Source organism: Narcine bancroftii, chromosome 1 (assembly GCF_036971445.1).
Source record: "Narcine bancroftii isolate sNarBan1 chromosome 1, sNarBan1.hap1, whole genome shotgun sequence".
Classification (NCBI taxonomy): domain Eukaryota; kingdom Metazoa; phylum Chordata; class Chondrichthyes; order Torpediniformes; family Narcinidae; genus Narcine; species Narcine bancroftii.
This window is the reverse complement of record NC_091469.1, coordinates 375,268,881-375,288,629: the sequence shown is the minus strand read 5'-3', so window position 1 is coordinate 375,288,629 and position 19,749 is coordinate 375,268,881. Positions and strand designations below refer to the sequence as shown.

Sequence of the window (19,749 nt, the reverse complement as noted above, 5' to 3'; positions counted from 1 at the left end):
TTTTTAATCAACTTCAAACATGAAAATAGAATCCAACATTAACTTAACTCTATACTTAACAAAACCAAATTAACCCCCTTTTAATTCTTTTAATTCTAAGCGCACGTGTATGCAATGTGTGTGTAAATTCAAAACAAGTTCTTTGGTTCACAGTTCAATCTCACTTCTCCTTCTTCCAAGTTCTCTGGTTGCAGGCAATCACCATACTGTGCACAGAATTTAACATGTATAAAGTTCACCGGGCTTGGTGCTTGAAAGGTAAATGTTTACTGCTCAGGAAGGTTCTTGTAGGGTTTGTAGAGAGAAATATTTGTTGCTCCAGGATTTCCACAACTGAGGTACCACCATTAGTCACCTCGTGGTCTTGCTGATGAAACTTGCCCCGTCAGGGCCTTTTTGATGGTAACCTCTTCCTTCAAGCTACCACAGAGTTCCATTCCTTCCTCTATTTCAAGAGAAACATCAGACAGATAGCACTTCCAGCCATCTACTGCTCTGGAACTTGCTTTTATCAGTTTCAAAAAGTTTCCCCTGAATTGCACTTTTCATTTACTTGTCAGTGTCCCACACACTGTCTGACTGACTGAGCTGTTAACTCAACTCTCTCTCTCTTCCAACTGAAACTCCAAAGAGAGCATGTGACTTATGTCTTGCAAAACCCCCACCTTCCTGAGCAAATCAGCAGGAGTCCTTTCTTCTGCTCCCATCTGTTGTTATCCTAGGTAAACAATCCAGGAGAGACTTTTCTATGAGCACTTTACAGAAAGGGTACTGATAGACAGCATGACTCCAGCAAGACAATGGTCAAGCATTTTATGATGTCAGTTCAATTAACACCTACTTGTGAAAGGTGCTTACATTCTCTGGAGATCTTGCAATGTGAATTCTTCAGTCTTTCAAATAAGACCTGTTTTAAAATGTGTGACTGTATGTGACCTACTCTAAATCTTATAAATTCTCCCCAAATATTAATATTGTTTATTATTAATATTGGACATTACCCCTCCATAAATCTCCGTCCGCGAAGCCAAGCCAAAGGAAGGATTAATATTGTTACAACAGAGAGTACCAGATTTGAGCCCAGGGCACTTGTTCTGTACTAAGGTTATGCTATCCACTACCCTAACTCACCACTCAAATGCATTGAAACGCATTCAGTGATGCAGCCTTGACAGCTTTCTTGAGTAGAGAATTCTGCAGATTCACTGCTCTCTGGGAGAAGCAGTTCTTCCACGTCTCTGTCTCATCCCTGGCAACAAACTGCATCAAAAACAAAATCTTAAAAACAAAAGCACAAAAGTCACAAATGTTAGTGAGGATCCTGGAAAGTAGAAGTGATCTAATATGTGCAAAAGGTCCAAATCAGGGGAATGAAAAGAAAGTTGCAGGGTGATCAAAATCCTTTTGCAGGATTAAGCAGATGAGGGTATGTCTAGGATCATGCACCACAGAATCAGGTCCTCTGGCCAACTATGTCCTTGCTGGCTAATCAGTACCCATCTAAATATCATGATCATGAGTTTATTGTCATACACATTGTACAATGTATGTATGCCCTGAGATTCTTCCTTGCTTCAGCCACACAGGAACTTTGTTTAAAAAAAATTACAATGGTACATATTAAATTAAAAAGAAATAACAAAAACAGAGAAAGGTAATATTACCGTACTGCAAGAAAAAATGAGAGGTGTTACAATAGGGTAAATGGGCCTTTTTTGTGGTCTTGGAGTAACCAGGAGAGGTTCAAGAGCCTGATGGAACTGTTCTTGAACCCAGAGGTCTCTGCTTCCATTTCCCCTGCAGGAAGAGCATTTCAGAGTTCAATCGCCCTCTGGGTAGAAAAAAATTATCTGCAAGCTTGCTCTGAATCTTCTCTCTGTTACCTGAAACCATTGTGGAAATGTTTGTAGGTTAGGGTTAGTTGGATAGGACAGAGATGGTTGGAAACAAATGTCCTGATCCTCTCATGGTCATTGGCAGTGTGGCAGGAGAACCCAAGATAGCAACAACCCTCTGCTCTGGACTGCTGACCTCAGAACAGGACTTCCTCTTATAGCTGTGGACCATGTCTAAGCAACCCTGTCCTTCAAGAGGGTGGGAGAGTTGTCACTGGTCTTGGTGTGCCTGAATGAAATGGTTGGCGTGCTCAATCAAATAAGAGTGTGGTGTAAATGGAATGGAATTGTTTTTTTTATCAGGTGCAGCGAGGTACCATTTGAGAGCGGCATGGTTACTGTAGTGGTTAGCGTGACCCAAATTCAAATTCGAGAGGAGGGAGGAAGGGGGAGAAGCATAGGCTAACAGGTGAGATGTTATAGGTGGATACAGGTGGGAGGGTAGAAGAGAAAGAAGCTGAGGAGTGATTAGGGGAGAGTGCAGAGGGCATGAAGAGTATCTCTCCTATCTCTCTGTATCCTTTTTTCCACTTCACTGCCCCCTTCCCTCCCTTCTCCAATCAAAGAGCTACCTCTTTATACTTAGCTTTTTTCTCTTCTATCCTCCCACCTGTCACCATCTATATTAACTGTTAGCATGTGTTCCTCCCTTCTCCTACCCCCTCCACCACTTTTTAATTCAGGAATCTATTTGTTTTTTTGTTCCTAGCTTAACAGTCTGAGGCCCGAAACATTGGTTTCCCTTTACTTTGATGGTCATTGCATGACCTGCAGAATTTCTCCAGCACATTTGTGTATTGCACTCGACCCCCATATCTGCAGACTCTCTTGTTTAACTCCAGTCTGTGAGGGTAAGTTAGGATGGAATCCCACCTCTGGTCTGCACACCTACCCATAAAACCACAACAGGCATAGAATTAAACTCTGAGGCCACTCTTTACAAAATACAGTCTCAATAATGGGTTCCAATCCATAACGTTGACTGACCGTTTCTACCAAAGAATGTTGCCTGACCTTTTGAGTCCCTATAGGATCTTATTCTCATCGGGGATAGGTTCAAGAGTGTGAAATTGTGCACCACCAGGTGTAAACAGAGTTTCTTCTCCACTGCCATTGGGCTCTTGAATGAACCCACCAGTGGGGTCTCCTGCTGTCCTTACTTGGTGCTAGTTGATCTCTCCTTTCAGAGCAGTCCTGTACTCTGTAAATTGTGCTTCCTAAATAGCTTTATGGATGTTAGAGATTTCCTGTTGCACTGCTTGCAGAACCCTTCTACCTGCATCAGGTATTTTGTGACAAATAGATGTGAAACCTTGTTTGTACCAGTTTTCAACGCCTGCAGTTTTTCTCCATTTTTCACTCTTATTGAGCATGGAAAAAGGCGGCTGGGTGTATAAATGATTCATGAGTGCATTATTCTCCAATGTCCTGTTTCGACAGATGCTGGTCAGCCTGTGAAGCTGCCTTGTATGCCACCTGTGAGATTGTCACCTCCGCTACCACCAAAGAAAGTGATGATATGTGTTCCGACACAGGCCACCGACACTCCTCCCAATTCCTATTCTGCAGCACAGAAAATCACCCAGCAGCCTTCCCACCTGCAGTATGGAGGGTCCCATTCTTCTCTCTCCAGTGGGATGTCTATCCACCCTGCAGTGCCCACGAGTAAGGTGATAGAAGAACTCAACAAGACGTTGGCCCTGACGATGCAAAGACTGGAAAGGTAATATGACCACTATCATCCCATCGTAGAGCTGCTGAAAACCTGTACCAATGGAAGCCATTCAGCCCATTGTATCCATGCTGGCTGTAAAAATGCTTCCCCAATTAATTCCACCTTCCAGCGCTAGGTCCGTAGCCCTTCAGGCTGCACGTCAATGTACAGACCCAGGCTGCCATTTAAATAGGATGAGGCTTCAGCCTCGACTATCATTTCAAGCAGACCCCCTACCAGTCCAATGCTGGGTTGTGCCCCCCCCCCCCACTGAGAAACAGGAGCTTCCTATTAACTGAGATGAACCCCCTATGAATTTTCTATACCTTATTTAAATCCCTCATCAGTATCACAAAGAAAACAACCTTCCAACTCAGTCCTGCAGAGGATTTTTACGCAACTACCTATGTCCCCCGCCGTGAATGCTCCCTGACCCACTGAATTTTTCCAGATGTTTGCTCAAGGTTCCAGCATCTGCAGTATTCTGTGTTTCTAAACTTCCAAACTTACCCAGTTTTGAGAAGAAGGTGATGTCCTAGGAAGTGTGAGAAAATAGTGAGCTGCAGGATAAAGAGGCCTGACCTGAAATGTTGACTGACCATTTCTCCCCACGGATGCTGTGTGATCCATTTAGTCCCCCCCTGCAGCTGATTGCTTACTCAAGATTTCAGCACCGAAATATTTGTGCTTTTTATCCTCTAAGTTTCCTCTGTACCCTCCCCAGTGCCATTATGCCTTTTAGGTAAAATGGTTGGGACTGTAAAGAGTGCTAACACTATGGCTGACAGCTGTTTTACATAGATCAAGCACAAACTCTGTGTTCTCCTATGTTTTGTCTGAAATATTAAAGGAAAGCATCCTTGCTATGTTTTGATCTTATTTTTCCTTCCTGCCACCTCTAAAGATCTGCAGGCATCCAATCTTGGGTCTCACCCACCAATATCCTCCTTCCGAGCACTTACCTCCACATAGTCTATCCTCAGGGCCATCACAATTACTTTAATCTCCATCTGGAATTGTACCTCCCCCACTCCGCACTAAACCCCTGTCTGGAATTACTCCATCCTTTCAAATTCTTCTTCACCAGAAGCAAATTTTCCCTTTCCAGCATCTCCCTTTATGATCCCTTTCATTCCCAAGATAGCTCCCTCCAGAGATTTCTTCCTCCCTATGACCTCCTCTTCCTCTAAATCCCCCCTCCTTCCAGTGATCTCTCCCTCTCCAGGACCTCTTTCCCAGGATGTCTCCCCTGCACACCCTGAACTTGACGGTTTCCCATCTAGCCTCTCCAAGATCCGAATCGCCTCTAGTCTCTCACACTTTGCCTTCACATAATCCCATGGTGTCTCCCTTTTGTGACAATTTCTCCGATAATCTGACATCAGTGCAATCTGAACCCGCAGTCTCCCTGTCATCCTTACTATGGACAATCTTCTTCTGCTCCACTGAACTTGTGGAGTCATACAGCACAGAACAGCCCCTTCACCCCATCTCATCCAAGCTGGCATTCTGGGCTAGTCGCATAAGCCTCTATTTGGTGCATTTCCTTCCAAACCCTTCCTACCCATATATTGTCCAAATATACCTTGTCATCATATCTGCTTCATTAATTACCTCTGGCACCTCATTCCAGATACAGCTGAATCCCTGAGTGAAAAAAATCACAGGATATGATACCATGCATATAGCCCCTAGTTTTGTATTCCTGACAAGTAAGAATATTTTATTTGAATCCTTCCTCTCAAATCCTTTCATGGTTTCAATTATTTCTATTGGAGCTATCTTGCTGTCCTTTTTCAGATATCCTTCAACAGGCCTGTTCCACTTCTCCTTTATGTATTTGTTTTAATTCATTCATGTTAGCTTCACTGGCTGAGCCAGCATTCATTTGCCCTTCCCTAATTGCCCCTGAAATGGTGAAGGTCAGCTGCCTTCTTGAACCACTTCTATCTTCGAGGTCTGGGTGCATCCCCAGTTTTGTGAGGGAGGGAGGTGAAAGTTTGGGACCCAGCAGCAGTGAAGGAACCTCAGACCTCCTTTGCCCTATCTCTGTGAAGTCATGCTGAGACTAGAATTTCACACATCCAAGGAAGACAGGAGACCTGATGCTCCAGCAACCTCGGTTTGATCCCACCTCTGGTACTGTCTCATGTGCTGCAGCCAAAACAGGTACATTGTAAAATAAAACAAATTTAGTCTGCATTAAGTTACCCTAGTAAGGAAAGAGATAATAAATGCTCATAGATCAAGTAGTACAAAAAGTAAATCACAAATATCTGTAGACACAGTGCTTGAAGTAAAAACCTAATGCTGAAGAAACTCAGCAGGTCAAACAATGTCCTTTATGTAGCAAAGGTAAAAATACAAGTAGTATAAGACAAATAGTGGCATTTCCATTGTGCCAATAGGTATTTTTGTGGTGCCAAAATAGTTTATGGCGTCTATATAAGGGATGACCTATCTTGGACTCAAAATTTCCTCACTTGTCAGGAAGGCACTTCCTAAGGAGGAAGAGGAGGGCAAGGCTACTTGCTCCGTCTTGACAGCCTTTCACCTGAGCACAATTGATTGTGTCCTGTCTGACTGCATCATTAAGTGGTAATGTAGCTGTCAAGTCAATTCAGGGGATCAATAAAACAGCCAAGAGGATCATTGGGGTTTCCTGTTTCTCTATAGATGACATTGACTGAGAGAGGTGTCAAAATATAGGGCTCAAGGAATTCTAGAAGCCCCTTTCCATCGTGCCCACAGTATCTTCAACCCATTATGATCAAGAAGGTGGTACAGGAGCATCAAAAATCAGGACTGCCATGCTGGGAAATAGCTTCTTCCCACAGGCTGTGATACTGATGAACAGTGTCCTGTTACTGTGAAAATCATCCTATATATTTATTTTGATCACTTATGAGTTAATTATGTACTGTGCATTGTGTGTTTTTGTGTATGTCCCATGGAGTAGAGAGATGCTGTTTAGTCAGGTTGTACAGTCAGGTGATATTAAATGAATAAAAACCATACATATGGAGCATGCAACCTGAAGGTTTACAGAAGTGATTATCAGCTTGATGCCACAGAGCAGTGTTTGGTTTTGTTTTGGCAGTTCAGGACTGCACACGGGAGAAAGTGGGACGAAAACGGGGAAAAGCAATATCGCTGACATTCGCCAAGTGCCAACCGTGGTGGTTGGTTATGATGAAGACAAAGAAAACGTGCCTAATGAATCGGACTACGAGGACACTTTCAGTATGCAGGGGGAGGACGATGAAGAGGACGAGGGGGAGGACGATGAAGAGGACGATGACGAAGACAGTTTTTTCACAAGTACGATCAGTAATGCTCAGCCTCAAATGCCTCGGCCAGTGACACTCCAGAGAATAAAATCGGTGACAAAGTCCTCAGAAGCAAACAGGTGACCCGGACCACAACACGTGCGTCTTTCAGACTCACGAGCTGTGCGCTGCGGCATCCATTCTTGACTCGAATGTAATTTTTGTTTACTAAGTTAAATGGGTTTCTAAATCTGGTGTGAAATTTCAGTTAAGCCCCTAAAATGTAGCTTGAGAAATGGGTGCTGGATCCTCAGTAAACACTGTCTTTATCTACCAGTGCAAGCAGGGAGACCTTGTGTGCCAGTAAATGCCTGGCGACAGATAGAGGGATGAATGTTTTAGATCAACCGTCTCTGATCTCCCAAAACATCTTGTGCAAATGCATACTCAGCATTCAGACAGGGGACTCTGCTTCTAATGTGTGTCAAGTGCCACCTGATGGAAATGAGGCTGCATAGCCATTGAACAATAGAACAGTCATCATCATTTAGGTGCCTTGCAGTGGAGGTGATCATATCTCTCTGTCTGTCACAATCTCTGACCCTCCAAATTGTAATTGTTGCCTCCCCTGTTCCCTTTCAGTGAAGGTTCCATCGTTGAACTGAGACTGTAGTCGATGTTGAACTCATGATTATACAAGGGAAAAATACTGAAGTGGTTTCCTGTTACCTTCTTCAGTTGCAGTGATCACACTTGATGGATAACCCTGGTCATTGACCAGCAGATTTATCTGCCCAACGATTTTAGTTTTACAACCAAAAATTCAAATGTGTAGAATCTGCTTGTAAAAACCATCCACCATGCACAAACCACGGCTTCACATGAACCTGATTGGGAGGCTAAACAGATACTACCCAAGGGTGTCCTGTAGGCTATCAAAGGGAAGGAGCACCTTACACCTCCTTTTGCTGAGCAATTGTGCAGCACTGACACCTATAATAGAACACAATAGTACAGAAACAGGCACTTCGACCCATCAAGTCTGTGCTGAATTATTATTTTGACTAGTCCCAATGGCCTGCATTCAACTCCTCGTCCTCCATACTCTTCCCATCCAAAGTTTAAAAAAAAATTAAAATGGAGCCAAAATTCACCTCTTCAGCTGGTAGCTCATTCCACATGCTCACGGCTCTCTGGGTGAATAAGTTCCCCCTAATGATCCCTTTGAACTTTTCCCCTTTCCCCTTAATGGATTGAATTTGACATTGAATCAGATTCTGAACCTAGGGGCAAACTCACCTCCCACCCAGCCTTTAATTGATGACATGCATTCACTCCACTCCCAGCGCGGGAATCAGCAACTTTAATTGTGCAGGGAAAGTGGGGGTCCTTCGATGTGATCTGAATGGCAAGTGTAACATGGCTGTTTAACCAGACCTCAAGTATGCTGGCAGAAGATAGATGTGTGAATGTCTTTATGACCCACCTGTGAGTTCCTCCCTCCTCTCAGGACTCCAAGTTTCTCCTTGCACGTTCAGGTCCACCCCTGGATTGGACACCTTGGTCAGCTGGACTGGATACCCTGCACCCTGCCCCCCCCCCCCTACCAAACCATATTCTGGAGTTCTCCTTACCTGATTGGTTACCAAGCTTGTCAATCACATTGACTGCTGGCTGGCAACATCCCTGTAAATCCAGCCCTAGTTAATATCCAGACCAATGTGTCCTTGCTGTGATTGGTTCATGCTGTATTTATCAATCTGAACAGTCTTGTCCACTTTCCCTGCAGGTTCGCTAGCATTAAAAGTTTGCAGGAAAGACTCTTTGGCAATTAAACTCAGCAACAGGCCATCGAAGCGTGAACTGGAGGAGAAGAATATCATTCCAATGCAGACCGATGAAGAGAGACTTGAAATGAGGCAGCAGATCGGCACAAAGCTGACAAGGTTGGTGATGGAAGCAATTGATTCTCCATGCAGTGAGTTTGTCTTTGGAAGTATTGGCTGCCTATGACTTTGTGTGGGTTGTGGTGTTGAACCTGTCTTCAAGAGTAAGTTAGTCAACAACTCGGATGTTCACAGCTGGTGCAACAATGAGAATGTAAGCATATTTCATATAGTTTCAATGGGTCAACGTTACCCTTTGAATGGTCACTTCCTTTTTGAAATGATATAGCACAGCAGAAGATCCTTCTGGTCCATGAAACTTGTGCCACCCATTTACACACATTTAACCTACCAACCCCATACGTACAAAGGGTGAAACCCACAGCAGATCACAGGGAGAACGTACAAACACCTTGCAGACAGCGCCAGATTTTCACCCAGGCCATTGGCGCCATAGCAGCCATTAACTGTGCCTTTAATGTTACCCACCCTAGCACAGTAAATAGGTAAACAAAATAGCTGCTAGCTTAACATCAACAAGCTCCTTGCTGGCTTTGAACTGTATATGTTGCTTTCTTCAACCGAAATTAGTCCATTCTTCCAAGTGGAATCCAAACAATGTAACCCATCACATCTTTCAGTTTCTCTGTAGCCCTACCAGCTTACTATCCCTTGCGTGCCCACCAACTCCTCTTTGAATCTTGCTTCTTACCTACACCAAGGGGTAATTTGCAGCAACAACCAAAACTCCATGCATATCTTTAGAAAGTGGGAGGAATCTAGAAAACTCAGGGGAATAAGATATCAGTAAAACTGAGAGTGCAGAGAAGATTTACAAGTATGTTGTTAGGACTTGAGGAACTAAGTTACAGGGCAATGTGAAACAGGTTAGGACTTTATTCACTGGAGTGTAGGTGATGGGAGATTTGATAGAGGTATACAAAAAAATGAGCCCAGAGGATCCCAAAACCCAACAGCAATAGATATACACCAAGACAAATGTTTACTTAAACAATTGCTTTTAAACATGAAAACGGAATCACACTTTGACTTATCACTATTAACTTTAACCTAACTTAACCCCCTTCTAATTCTGAGTGCATGTAATGTGTCTGTAAGTTCAGAAAAGTTCTTTGATTCACAGTCCAATCTCACTTCTCATTCCTCCAAGTTTACTGGTTGCAAGGAATTCTTATACTGTGCACAGAATTTAACATTTATAAAGTTCACCAGGCTTTGGTGCTTGAAAGATAAATGGTTACCACTCGGAAATGTTCTTGTCAGTTTTCAGAGAGAGATGCGTTGTTCACTGGACACCCACAACCGATTCCTTTTATTCAGCCACTTTAGTGACTTGCTTAAGAAACTTGCCCTCTCAGTGTTCTCCAGATGATAACCTCTTTCTTTCAGGTCACCACAGAGTTACTTTTTGTTTCACTTATTTCAAGTGAAACATTAGGCAGCCAGTCCTCTTCTCTTACATGAATCACAAGGTTTTGACCAGGCTGAACTAAGCAGTCACAACCCGTCTTCCAAATGAGGTTTTTCCACAAGCTTTCCAGCTTGAACTGTTCCAGTCCCAGCTGCTTTTGCTGACAGTGAAACTGCAGAACTGAATTCCTTCTCTCTCTCTCTCTCTCTCTCTCTCTCTCTCTCTTTCTCTCACTGAGAGAAAGCCCGTTTTTCTCTCTCAGCTTCCAAAACCACACGTCCCTCTTAGAACAGCAGGTTCCACTCCAGACAGCTGTGTGGCTCTGACAAATCCATTAGTGAAGTCTCTTGGGACTCTCCAAAGCTTTTGCAAAGGCTCTTGGAGCCGGCCTGTCTAGCATGAGCAGAGCTCCAGTATTTTAAATAGGATCTGTTTTAAAGTGTTTGTATGTGACCTACACTAAAAAATCTGCCCCAATTTATCTCCCAAAATCATATCTACATACAATACAAGCACAACATAATCTATCACAAGTGAGATAGGATAAAGGTAAAAAGGCTTTTTTCATTGAGGTTGGATAAGACAAGAACTGGAAGATGTGAGTTAAGGGTGAAAAGTGAGATGTTTAATGGAAAATAGGAGGAGCTTCAAGCAGAGAGTGGTGAGTGTGGATTGAGCTGCCAGCTGTAGTGTTGAATATGGGCTCAATTTTGATATACTAAGAAAAATTTGGATAAGTACATGGATAGGAGGAGTATAGAGGGCTATGGCTCTTGTGCAGGTCAATGTGACGAGGCAGAATAATAGTTTGGCACAGAGCAGATGGACCAAGTAGCTTGTTTCTGTGCTATAGTGCTCTGTGGGCACCCAAGGTGTCATAGGGAGAACATGCAGACCTTTCACAGGCAGCCCCGGAAGCCAGGATCTCATCTGGGTCTCTCCAGCTGCCTTGTGGGCCAAAGCTTCCCTCATCTGAAGGGAGGCACAAATAGTCATCAGGAAGAAGCTGATGAGCTCATTCCCATCTCCTTTGGAGTTATAAGTCCCTGGATGTTGGTTCACTGGCCCTACGGACACAGAGGACTGTTAAACACCAACTCAAAAGGAACACCAGAGGGTTACTGGAGAAGGTGGTTGAGGTAGGGACAATTAGATTGGACAAATATGGGGGTTAGGATGAGTTTAGGGGTATATGGGCCAAATGCAGGCAGGTGGAATGAGAGTGGCTGGGACATTTTGGTAGGTGTGTGTGTGTTGGGGCGAAGGGCCTGTTCCACGCTGATAACTACAATCTTCACCTGCACACTGCACAGTTTTGATCCAGTGTTATAAGAAAGGATAAGCTGGCATTGGAGAGAGTCCAAGAGAGATTCACAAGGCACAAATGGTCGTCAGGGATGAGCAAGTCTATTTTGGCCACCAGGAACTTCATCCATTAGCATACAGCCACCTGCTGGAGATCTAAATTACCAGCTCGTTGGCCTGACATCCTGCGTTGTGCCTGTCACCAACACTTTTTTATTTCTGCCCCCTCCCCCCATCCTTTTTGAGGGGCTCCTGACATGTGACAGCTTGGTAATGATCATGATGAATCACGGAAGACCAAATGCTGGAATCTGGAGCAAGATGATGGAAACGCTGGGGGAGCTCAACAGGACCAAGTTTTGATTCCCACCACCCTCACCCCTCCCCTTCACAGACACTGACAATCACCTGCTCTTCAGCCTGGTCAGGTGCTTTGGAGTATGTGGTAGGGGAGGAGAAGTGAGGAGTCGGAGCAACGGGGAGAAGGGAACAGGTGTGTTGTGGGAAGCCCTTGCTTTCCTCTGCTCCAGTGGAAAGTGTAATCACCTTCTGACTTCAGTGGAAAGAGCAGAAATTGAACTCAAACAGCCATACAAACACTGTGGCTAAAGGGCTTAAAGGAGAACACCCCATGCTATCAGATCTCCAGGTACGAGACTAGATGTGCGAAAGTGAGGGATCCACTTCCAGAACCCCTAAAGCCTCTAACATCTGCAAGGCATAAACCAGCAGTGGGACAGATGCCATCCAGCTTCATTCCGTCAGTATCCAAAGTGCATGTCTGCAACTCCCCAAAGCTTCCTCCACTGCAGCAGCCAAGCCTGTGACCTTTATCCTCTGAGGGGCAGGAAGAAGAAGGCCATTATTTAAAAATGAACCTCATCTGGAGCACTGTGCTCTGTTTTGATGTCCCTTTCACTTTCCAAGAAAAGATAGACTAGCCTCAGATGCAGTCCATGAGAGGTTGCTGAGAACTAATTCCTGGTCTGAGTCAGTTGTTCTATCACTGAGGATAAAGAAATTGGATCTATGCTTTTTGGAATGTAAAAGGATGAGCAATGATCTTCATGAAACATATAAAATCCTAAGGAGGCGGATAAAATAGAGATATTTCCACTGGTGGGAGAATTTTGAAGAGGACTTAGTAAAAAGATGAGAGATCAGTCTCTCAAAATTCATTTGTGTAGGGATGCTTTCTCACAGTGGGTTGTGAATCTTTGGAATTCTCTACCCAGTGTTATGCAGGATGAATCAGCGGGGGTGTTAATGGAGGAGATAGAACATCTCTGAAAGATCAAAGAATTGAGAGCTCTAGGTAGCTCAGTTAGCATAGCGGTTAGCTAAATGTTATTACAGCGCCAGTGACCCAGGTTCGAATGCAGCGCCGTCTTTAAGGAGTTTGTATGTTATCCCCATGATCTGCATGGGTCTCCATCTGATGCTCTAGTTTCCTCCCATACTACAAAACATTTAGGGCTGTAGGTTGAATGGCTATAATTGGGCAGCGTGGATTTCAGTGGCCAGAATTGGCTTCTACCATGTTGTAAATAATTTTTGTTAAATCAACATGCAGCAAACCTTGAGGATGCAAATAAAATTAACACCAACCATTGTTCATTTGGCCCTGACCGTAAAACTTACATGAGATATTTGACTCACTGCAGCCACTCTGACGAACTATTAGTAAACCATGGAAGAGAAACCAACAGATCATGCTTTGAATAGTAAGGTTACATTTTACGGAGTCTGTTTTTGACGTACAACTTACTAACCTTCCCACTGTTCTTCACATGGAAATCACACAGCAGATTTTGACAACCGTGCATGTTGCTAAATGCAGCAATCTGGAAGCTGCTGCCCCAAATATGGGGCCATCGAACAGCATTTTGTTGTCTGGTATCCTATTAAAATACATTAAATGGAATGAATTTTGAAATGCTCTACTTAGCTTACAAATACCAATTAATCTCATCAGAAAATGTTTGGTCTAAATTCATTCCTGCTTAAATGGCCATTTAACAGTGGAGGAAAGTGCTGACATATTGTTTCCAGCACTGATACTGAAATTACACAAGTGTGGAGCCTCATTCATTCAGATGTTTTTCACTGTTCATTTAAATTAAAAAAAAATACCTTGGTCTCTTTCATCATAAGACCAAAAGACAAGAGAGAAAAATAGGCTATTCAGCCCATTGAGTCTGCTCTGTCAATCATCAGCTCATTCATTCTTCACACAGACCTACTCTTCTGATCTTTCCCTGGAACTGAGATGACTGATAGCCCAGTTTCAGATCCACTGCTCACTCATGATTCTTCAGTTTGACTGGACAAGGACATAGCCAGTTGCCTTTCTCATGTCCAGCTATTGGGTACTTGTCGTAAAATCTTGTTCCTTTTGTCTCCCCAATTTGCGGGAAGTTCATTGGCGGGTGTAAACAGTGCAGTGCAGCAAAGGCAAGTTGGAGGAGGATCTCAGGTTTGAGTAGGTTGAATGTAAGGTCAATTCTCTTCTGTAAGTTTGTGAATAAGTTGATAGTGGCCTGAATTGGAAAAGGGGAAGTTTATGAGATGAAGGGAATTAAAATAAGAATTATTCTTTTTTTTCTTCTTTCTTCCTTTCTGATTTCCGGGAAGTTGTTTTAGTTGTGGATAGCCAAACAATTAAAGTGTTTATTAAATGTGTCAGGGAAGTTGGGAAGAGTGGGAGATGCAGAGTGTTGTGGGATTATGTGTGTTTTTGTGGCGTCGATCACAACCCGTAAAATGGAGGGAGGTCATGTTGTTAATTAAATAACACTTGAAGGGAGGGTTTTCTTTTATAAAAAATATAGTTATAAGTGTGCAACTTTATATTTTTTGAATGTCTGTTTGCCTTTTTTCTATTTGGATTGCTGGAGGAGATGCGTACTGACACATAGGATATTAAATAATGAAAATGGGAGGAGATATGGGGGGAGCTAATGGAAGGGGATTGCTTAAACTTTAGCAAGATGAGTAAGGTAATGAAGTTTGTAAATTGTAATGTTAATGGGTTAAATGGAACTGTAAAAAGGAAGAGTGTAAACATACTTTAAGAAAATGTGAGTTGTAGCTTTTCTTCAAGAAACATTTGCAATTAAAAAGTGTTTGAGTTGGATATGTGGAGTCTTCCTTGTTTGGCAATGCTGATTTAAAAAAAAAAGAATCATCCAATTAAAATTCAAAATCTTGTGACAGACCTAGTAGGGAGATCTGTAATGGTGTATTGTCAAATATACACTGAATTGTGGACTTTTAAAAATTTGTATGCTCCAAATTGATTCAAGAAACATTTCTTAATTTGACAGAGGCACATGATGATATGTTAATTGGAGAGGATTTTAATATTTGTTTAGATCCATTATTAGATACATCTACTCGAGTAGCGACAAGAACAAAAGCAGCAAAAACTACATTGGTCTTAATGAGAGATTTGAATTTAATAGATGTACAGAGGTTGATTCATCCTAGAGAGAAAGATTATTCTTTTTATTCAAGTAGATATGTTTCTTATTGTAGAACTAATTTATTTTTAATCTCAGCTCAAATACAAGCTAGGATTTTGAATACGATTATAAAGCAAGGAATCTTTTGGATCATTCACCCTTATTAATAATGATGGAAATGCCTGATAAGGAGAAAATTATTTATAGATGGAGATTGAATTCTTTATTATTGAAAAGAAAAGATTTTTGTGAGTTTGTTAGAATGCAAATTCAGACATTTTATGATATAAATTTGAACTCGGTAAATGATGTTTATTATATGGGACGCTTTTTAAGTGTATTTAAGAGGTCAATTATAAGCTTCTAAAATTTAAAAAAGTATATGAGAGAGATTGGTCAATTAGAATGTAAAATAATAGTTTTTGAAAAGGACCCTTCAAAAACAGGGTTCTGAAGATGTTTAGGCAATTAATTAATTAAAAAAAACTTTGAAATAACACACTACAAACTTACAGAACAGAGAAAGCCATTACAAGAACAAAACAAAGATATGAGTTAGGTGAGAGATCACATAAAGTACTTCCTTGGCAATTAAAAATGGAACAGGTCTCAAGAACAGTTAATCAAATTAAAGACAATAGTAATGTTGTTACTTATAAACCTCAAGAAAAAAATGAATCATTTAATAATTTTTATTTGAAATTATATAATTCTGAATCTTTAAAAGATGAAACTAAATAGGTAGATATTTATCACAGATAACTTTGCCTAGATTAAGTTTGGAAGAGTGAACTAAACTGAATGCTCCTTTTACTCAGGGAGAGATAAGAGAATCTCTGAGCTCATTACAGAGTAATAATTCTCCAGGAGAGGATGGATTTCCAGCTGAATTTTAGAAAGAATTTAAAGATTTATTAATTCCTATTTTTATGGAAGTATTAGATCAAGTTTCGGAAACCCATACTCTCCCAGAATCATTTTCAATACCAATAATTACAGTGATTCCTAATAAAGATAGAGACCTTTTAAAACCTTCATCTTTTAGAACTATTTCATTTATAAATGTGGGTTATAAAATTGTTGCAAAAATCTTGGGAAATAGAATGACTAAACTGTTGCCTAAATAATAAATACGGATCAGAAAGGTTTTGTAAAAAAGAGACAGTTGTCTGAAAATGCAGCTGGATTACTTAGTATAATTCACTTCACATGAAAAAGAGGAGAATTAAGTGTTGCAGTGGTTCTAGATGCAGAAAAAAAAAACATTTGAAAGACTGGAGTGGGATTTCTTTTGTTTAAGGTGCTGGAAAGATTTGGATTGTCTTTTGTGAACTGGATTAGGGCACTGTATAATAATCCTAATGGTAAAGTAGAGACTAATGGACAAATCTTTGCATTGATTCATTGATGAGGTCAATCAGACAAGTATCTCCAGCTTTGTTTATTTTAGTTATAGAACCAATTTGGAGTTATTTGGAAATTAAGGGATTTAGGGTAGACCAAGAAGATAATAAAATTAATTTATTTGTGGGTGATGTTTTAATATACTTGACTGAGCCCGAGACATCTTTACAGAAATTATATGTTAAATTGGAAGAATACAGAATAATTTGGGGTTATAAAATAAATTGGGATAAAAGTGAAATGATGCCATTAATAGAAGGTGATTATACTCAGTGTCAAAGAAGTACCCAGTTTGAATGGCCAAAAAAGAATATTAAATATTTAGACATTCACAATCTGAAAAACATATAAATTGAATTATTTACCATTACTTAAAAAGATTGAGAAGGATTTTTAAACATGGATCAATTTACCAATAACTTTAATGGGAAGGGTTAATTGTATTATGATGAATATATTTCCAAGATTACAATATCTTTTTCAAACATTACCTATTTTTATACCTTAATTTTTTTTCAAAAGAACTGAATAAATATGTAAGAAAATTCCTTTGGAAAGGTAAAATGTCAAAAGTTTCTATAATGAAAGTTAACATGAAAATATGAATTGGGAGTACTACAGCTTCCTAATTTAAAAAATATATATTATCAAGCAGCATAAATGAGATTTCTTACTTCCTTTTTGAAAGAATTGAATAAAAAAGTGAGAGAAAAGTAGAAGAATTTATATATCAATGGGATTCAGAATTGATGGTTGGTGATAAATAAATACTTGTTGAAGCATTTGATTAATATTTGGAATAAAATAAATGATCAAATTGGTGTAAGAGGATATGTATCACCCAAAATGCCTTTGATTCAAAATTCTCTATTGTACCCAAAGAGATAATCGATGTTTGGATACATGGTTTTGTAAGGGGATTGTAAATGTTGATAACTGTTACAAAAGGGGACAATTAATTTCATTTGAGCAATTGAGAAATAGATATGGAATAACTCAAAACACTCATTTTTGTTATTTTCAATTAAGAGCATATATGAGGGATAACCATGTTGTTTTGCCTACTTGTACTGAAATAGAACTTATAATTAGGAGGGGAATTGTTAAGAAATGTACACCTTTGATATACTCTTTATTACAAGTAGGAACTCCTAAGTGTGGAGTTCATAAATCCAGACAGAGGTGGGAATTAGATTTGAACATTGTAATTGATGAACAAAGATGGACAGATCTATGTAGGGACTGTATGACTAACACTTTTAATGTAAGGTATAGATTAGTTCAGTAGAATTTTTTTCCATCAGTTATATCTTACACCACAGAAATTAAATAGATTGAAATCCGATTTATCAGACCAATGTTTTAGGTGTGGTGAAGATGTAGGAATGTTTTTGCATTCAACTTGGTCTTGACCTAAGGTACAATTTTGGGGTAGATTTAGGGAATTTTTTGGAACAAGTTACAGGTGTCGTACTTCCGCAAAACTCAGATTTATATCTTTTGGAGAAAAATTGAAGGAACAAGACCTACATTAAAATTATCATTATATTAATTGAAATTTGTTAAAGTTGCATTAGTGATGGCAAGGAAGTATATTGCATTTACGTGGAAATCAGATATATGGGTGTGGCAAGATAGAATTCAGAAATTCAAAGTTGTATTCCTTTAGAAAAAATTACATATAGTTTAGGAAATAAATATCCTATGTTTTTGCAAATTTGGTACCAAATACTAGTTTTAAAATTGTAAAATTGTCCTTCCTATGCTTCTGGATCTGCGAGAATCTCCTCTGAATTATGTTAATTAATTTTTTAAACGTGTGTTAGGCGACATCCCTATGTGCAATCCTGAAAATTCCCTTCTTATTTCTCTTCTATTTTATATTGGTTATTTTGAGGGAGGGTTTTTTGGGGGTAAATACCATTATGTATGTAATTTCTAGTTTGTTTTCTTTTTGGAACATGATGTAAGTAATTTTTAAAATAAAATATTTAAAAAAGCAAACGCTTAATAAAATCAAATCTCTTAACAAAATTGATGATATTGTGATGTCATTGTTGGTCTTGGAGACCATAGTTCTGGAGTGCAGTCACCATAGATGAACAGATTACCATTAATTTTGAAAGTGAAATCTAGTTTCCTTGGGAAATTTGATGGAGGTGAGCATAACATTCCTCTAATAAACATTGAAGGTTATGTTAGGGTAATAATGCAGAGTGGCTGAAGAGAAATCTTCACTGATGTTGCCAAACACATTCCGGAGGACCTCAGTAGGTCAATCAGCACCCATGGGAGGGAAAGATGTCTGTTTTGAGCCGAAACCCTTTCTCGAGACCAGTGAAACGTGAATGACAAACCAGTGTAAAAAGGACAGGGTGGGATAGGGGCTCCAAGTAGGATTGGTGAACCAAGCAAAGGTGAAATATGATAGCTAGAAACAGTTGATTGGTAGACACCAGACAAAGGGACTGAGGCAAGAAAGACAAAGAAGTTCGGGTGGAGAAAGATGAGTCACAGAGGCTAAACTGGGGGATTAGAAGACAAAGGCTGAATCATAAAGTGATAATATCGAGAGAGGCCAGATAAAACTGAAAGGAGAGGGAGAGTTGGAAGAATCATAGAGAATGAAGTGGAGGGGCAATGAAATTGGGAGGGGGGATGGATGGGAAAAGTGGACAAAATGGGGGGAATAAGGGAAATAGCAGAAAGTGTTAAAAAAAAGAGGAGAGAAGGAAGATTGCTAGAAATGAGAAAATTCTCTGTTCACACTGTTGGACTGGAGACTGCCCTAGTGGAACATGAAATGTTGTTACTATAGTTTATGGAAGGTCCAGGACAAACTGGTCAGTGGAGAAATGGGAAGGGGACTTGAAATGTCATGCAACTGGGAGCTCATGATGGTCATTGTGAATAGAGCATGGAGGGTCTGTGGTCTCACTGATGTAGAAGAGGCCACATATGGAGCACCAAATATAGCCGATGAGCTTGGAGGAACTGCAGAGAATCTTTGCTGAATGGAAGTGAGGGAGGAGGTATAAAAGCAAGAATTGCACCTACTGTAGTTGCAAGGGAAAGTACCAGAAGTCAGAGAGGTGGATAGAGAGGAATGAGAAGACAAGAGAGTCAGGGAGGGAATGATCTTATGGAAGGCATAAAGGGGTGGGGAAGAGTGGATATGTCTGGTGTTTGGGTCTGATTGTAGCTGACAGAAATGGTGGATGATGGTGAGCTGGAAGGCTGGTGGGGTGAAAGGTGAGGATAAGAGGAACCTGCTCTCTTCTGTTTAGAGAGAGCAGGACTCTGAGAAATGGAGGATATGCAGGAGATGGCTCTATTGACTACAGAACCAGAGAACTATAGAACAATACATCAATACAGCA

At 40.6% G+C, this 19,749-nt stretch overlaps 1 protein-coding gene across 10 annotated transcripts in view; it reads left to right on the top strand.

The window, feature by feature from the left end:
* Positions 1 to 19,749, top strand: part of phactr1 (phosphatase and actin regulator 1) — a 351,167-nt gene that overhangs the window by 273,339 nt on the left and 58,079 nt on the right. For 9 of the 10 annotated variants that reach the window (XR_011349791.1, XR_011349793.1, XR_011349792.1 and 6 more), the window contains 3 exons: positions 3,336 to 3,618; positions 6,710 to 6,930; positions 8,668 to 8,824. Coding sequence is in view for 6 of the 10 variants with exons in the window: in XM_069913379.1 (XP_069769480.1) it covers positions 3,336 to 3,618; positions 6,710 to 6,930; positions 8,668 to 8,824 (661 nt within the window). In the remaining 4 variants the exon portion in view is untranslated. Of the gene's footprint in view, positions 1 to 3,335; positions 3,619 to 6,709; positions 6,931 to 8,667; positions 8,825 to 15,061; positions 16,796 to 19,749 lie in introns of those variants that run through there. The other variant, XM_069913383.1, reaches the window with a different exon arrangement.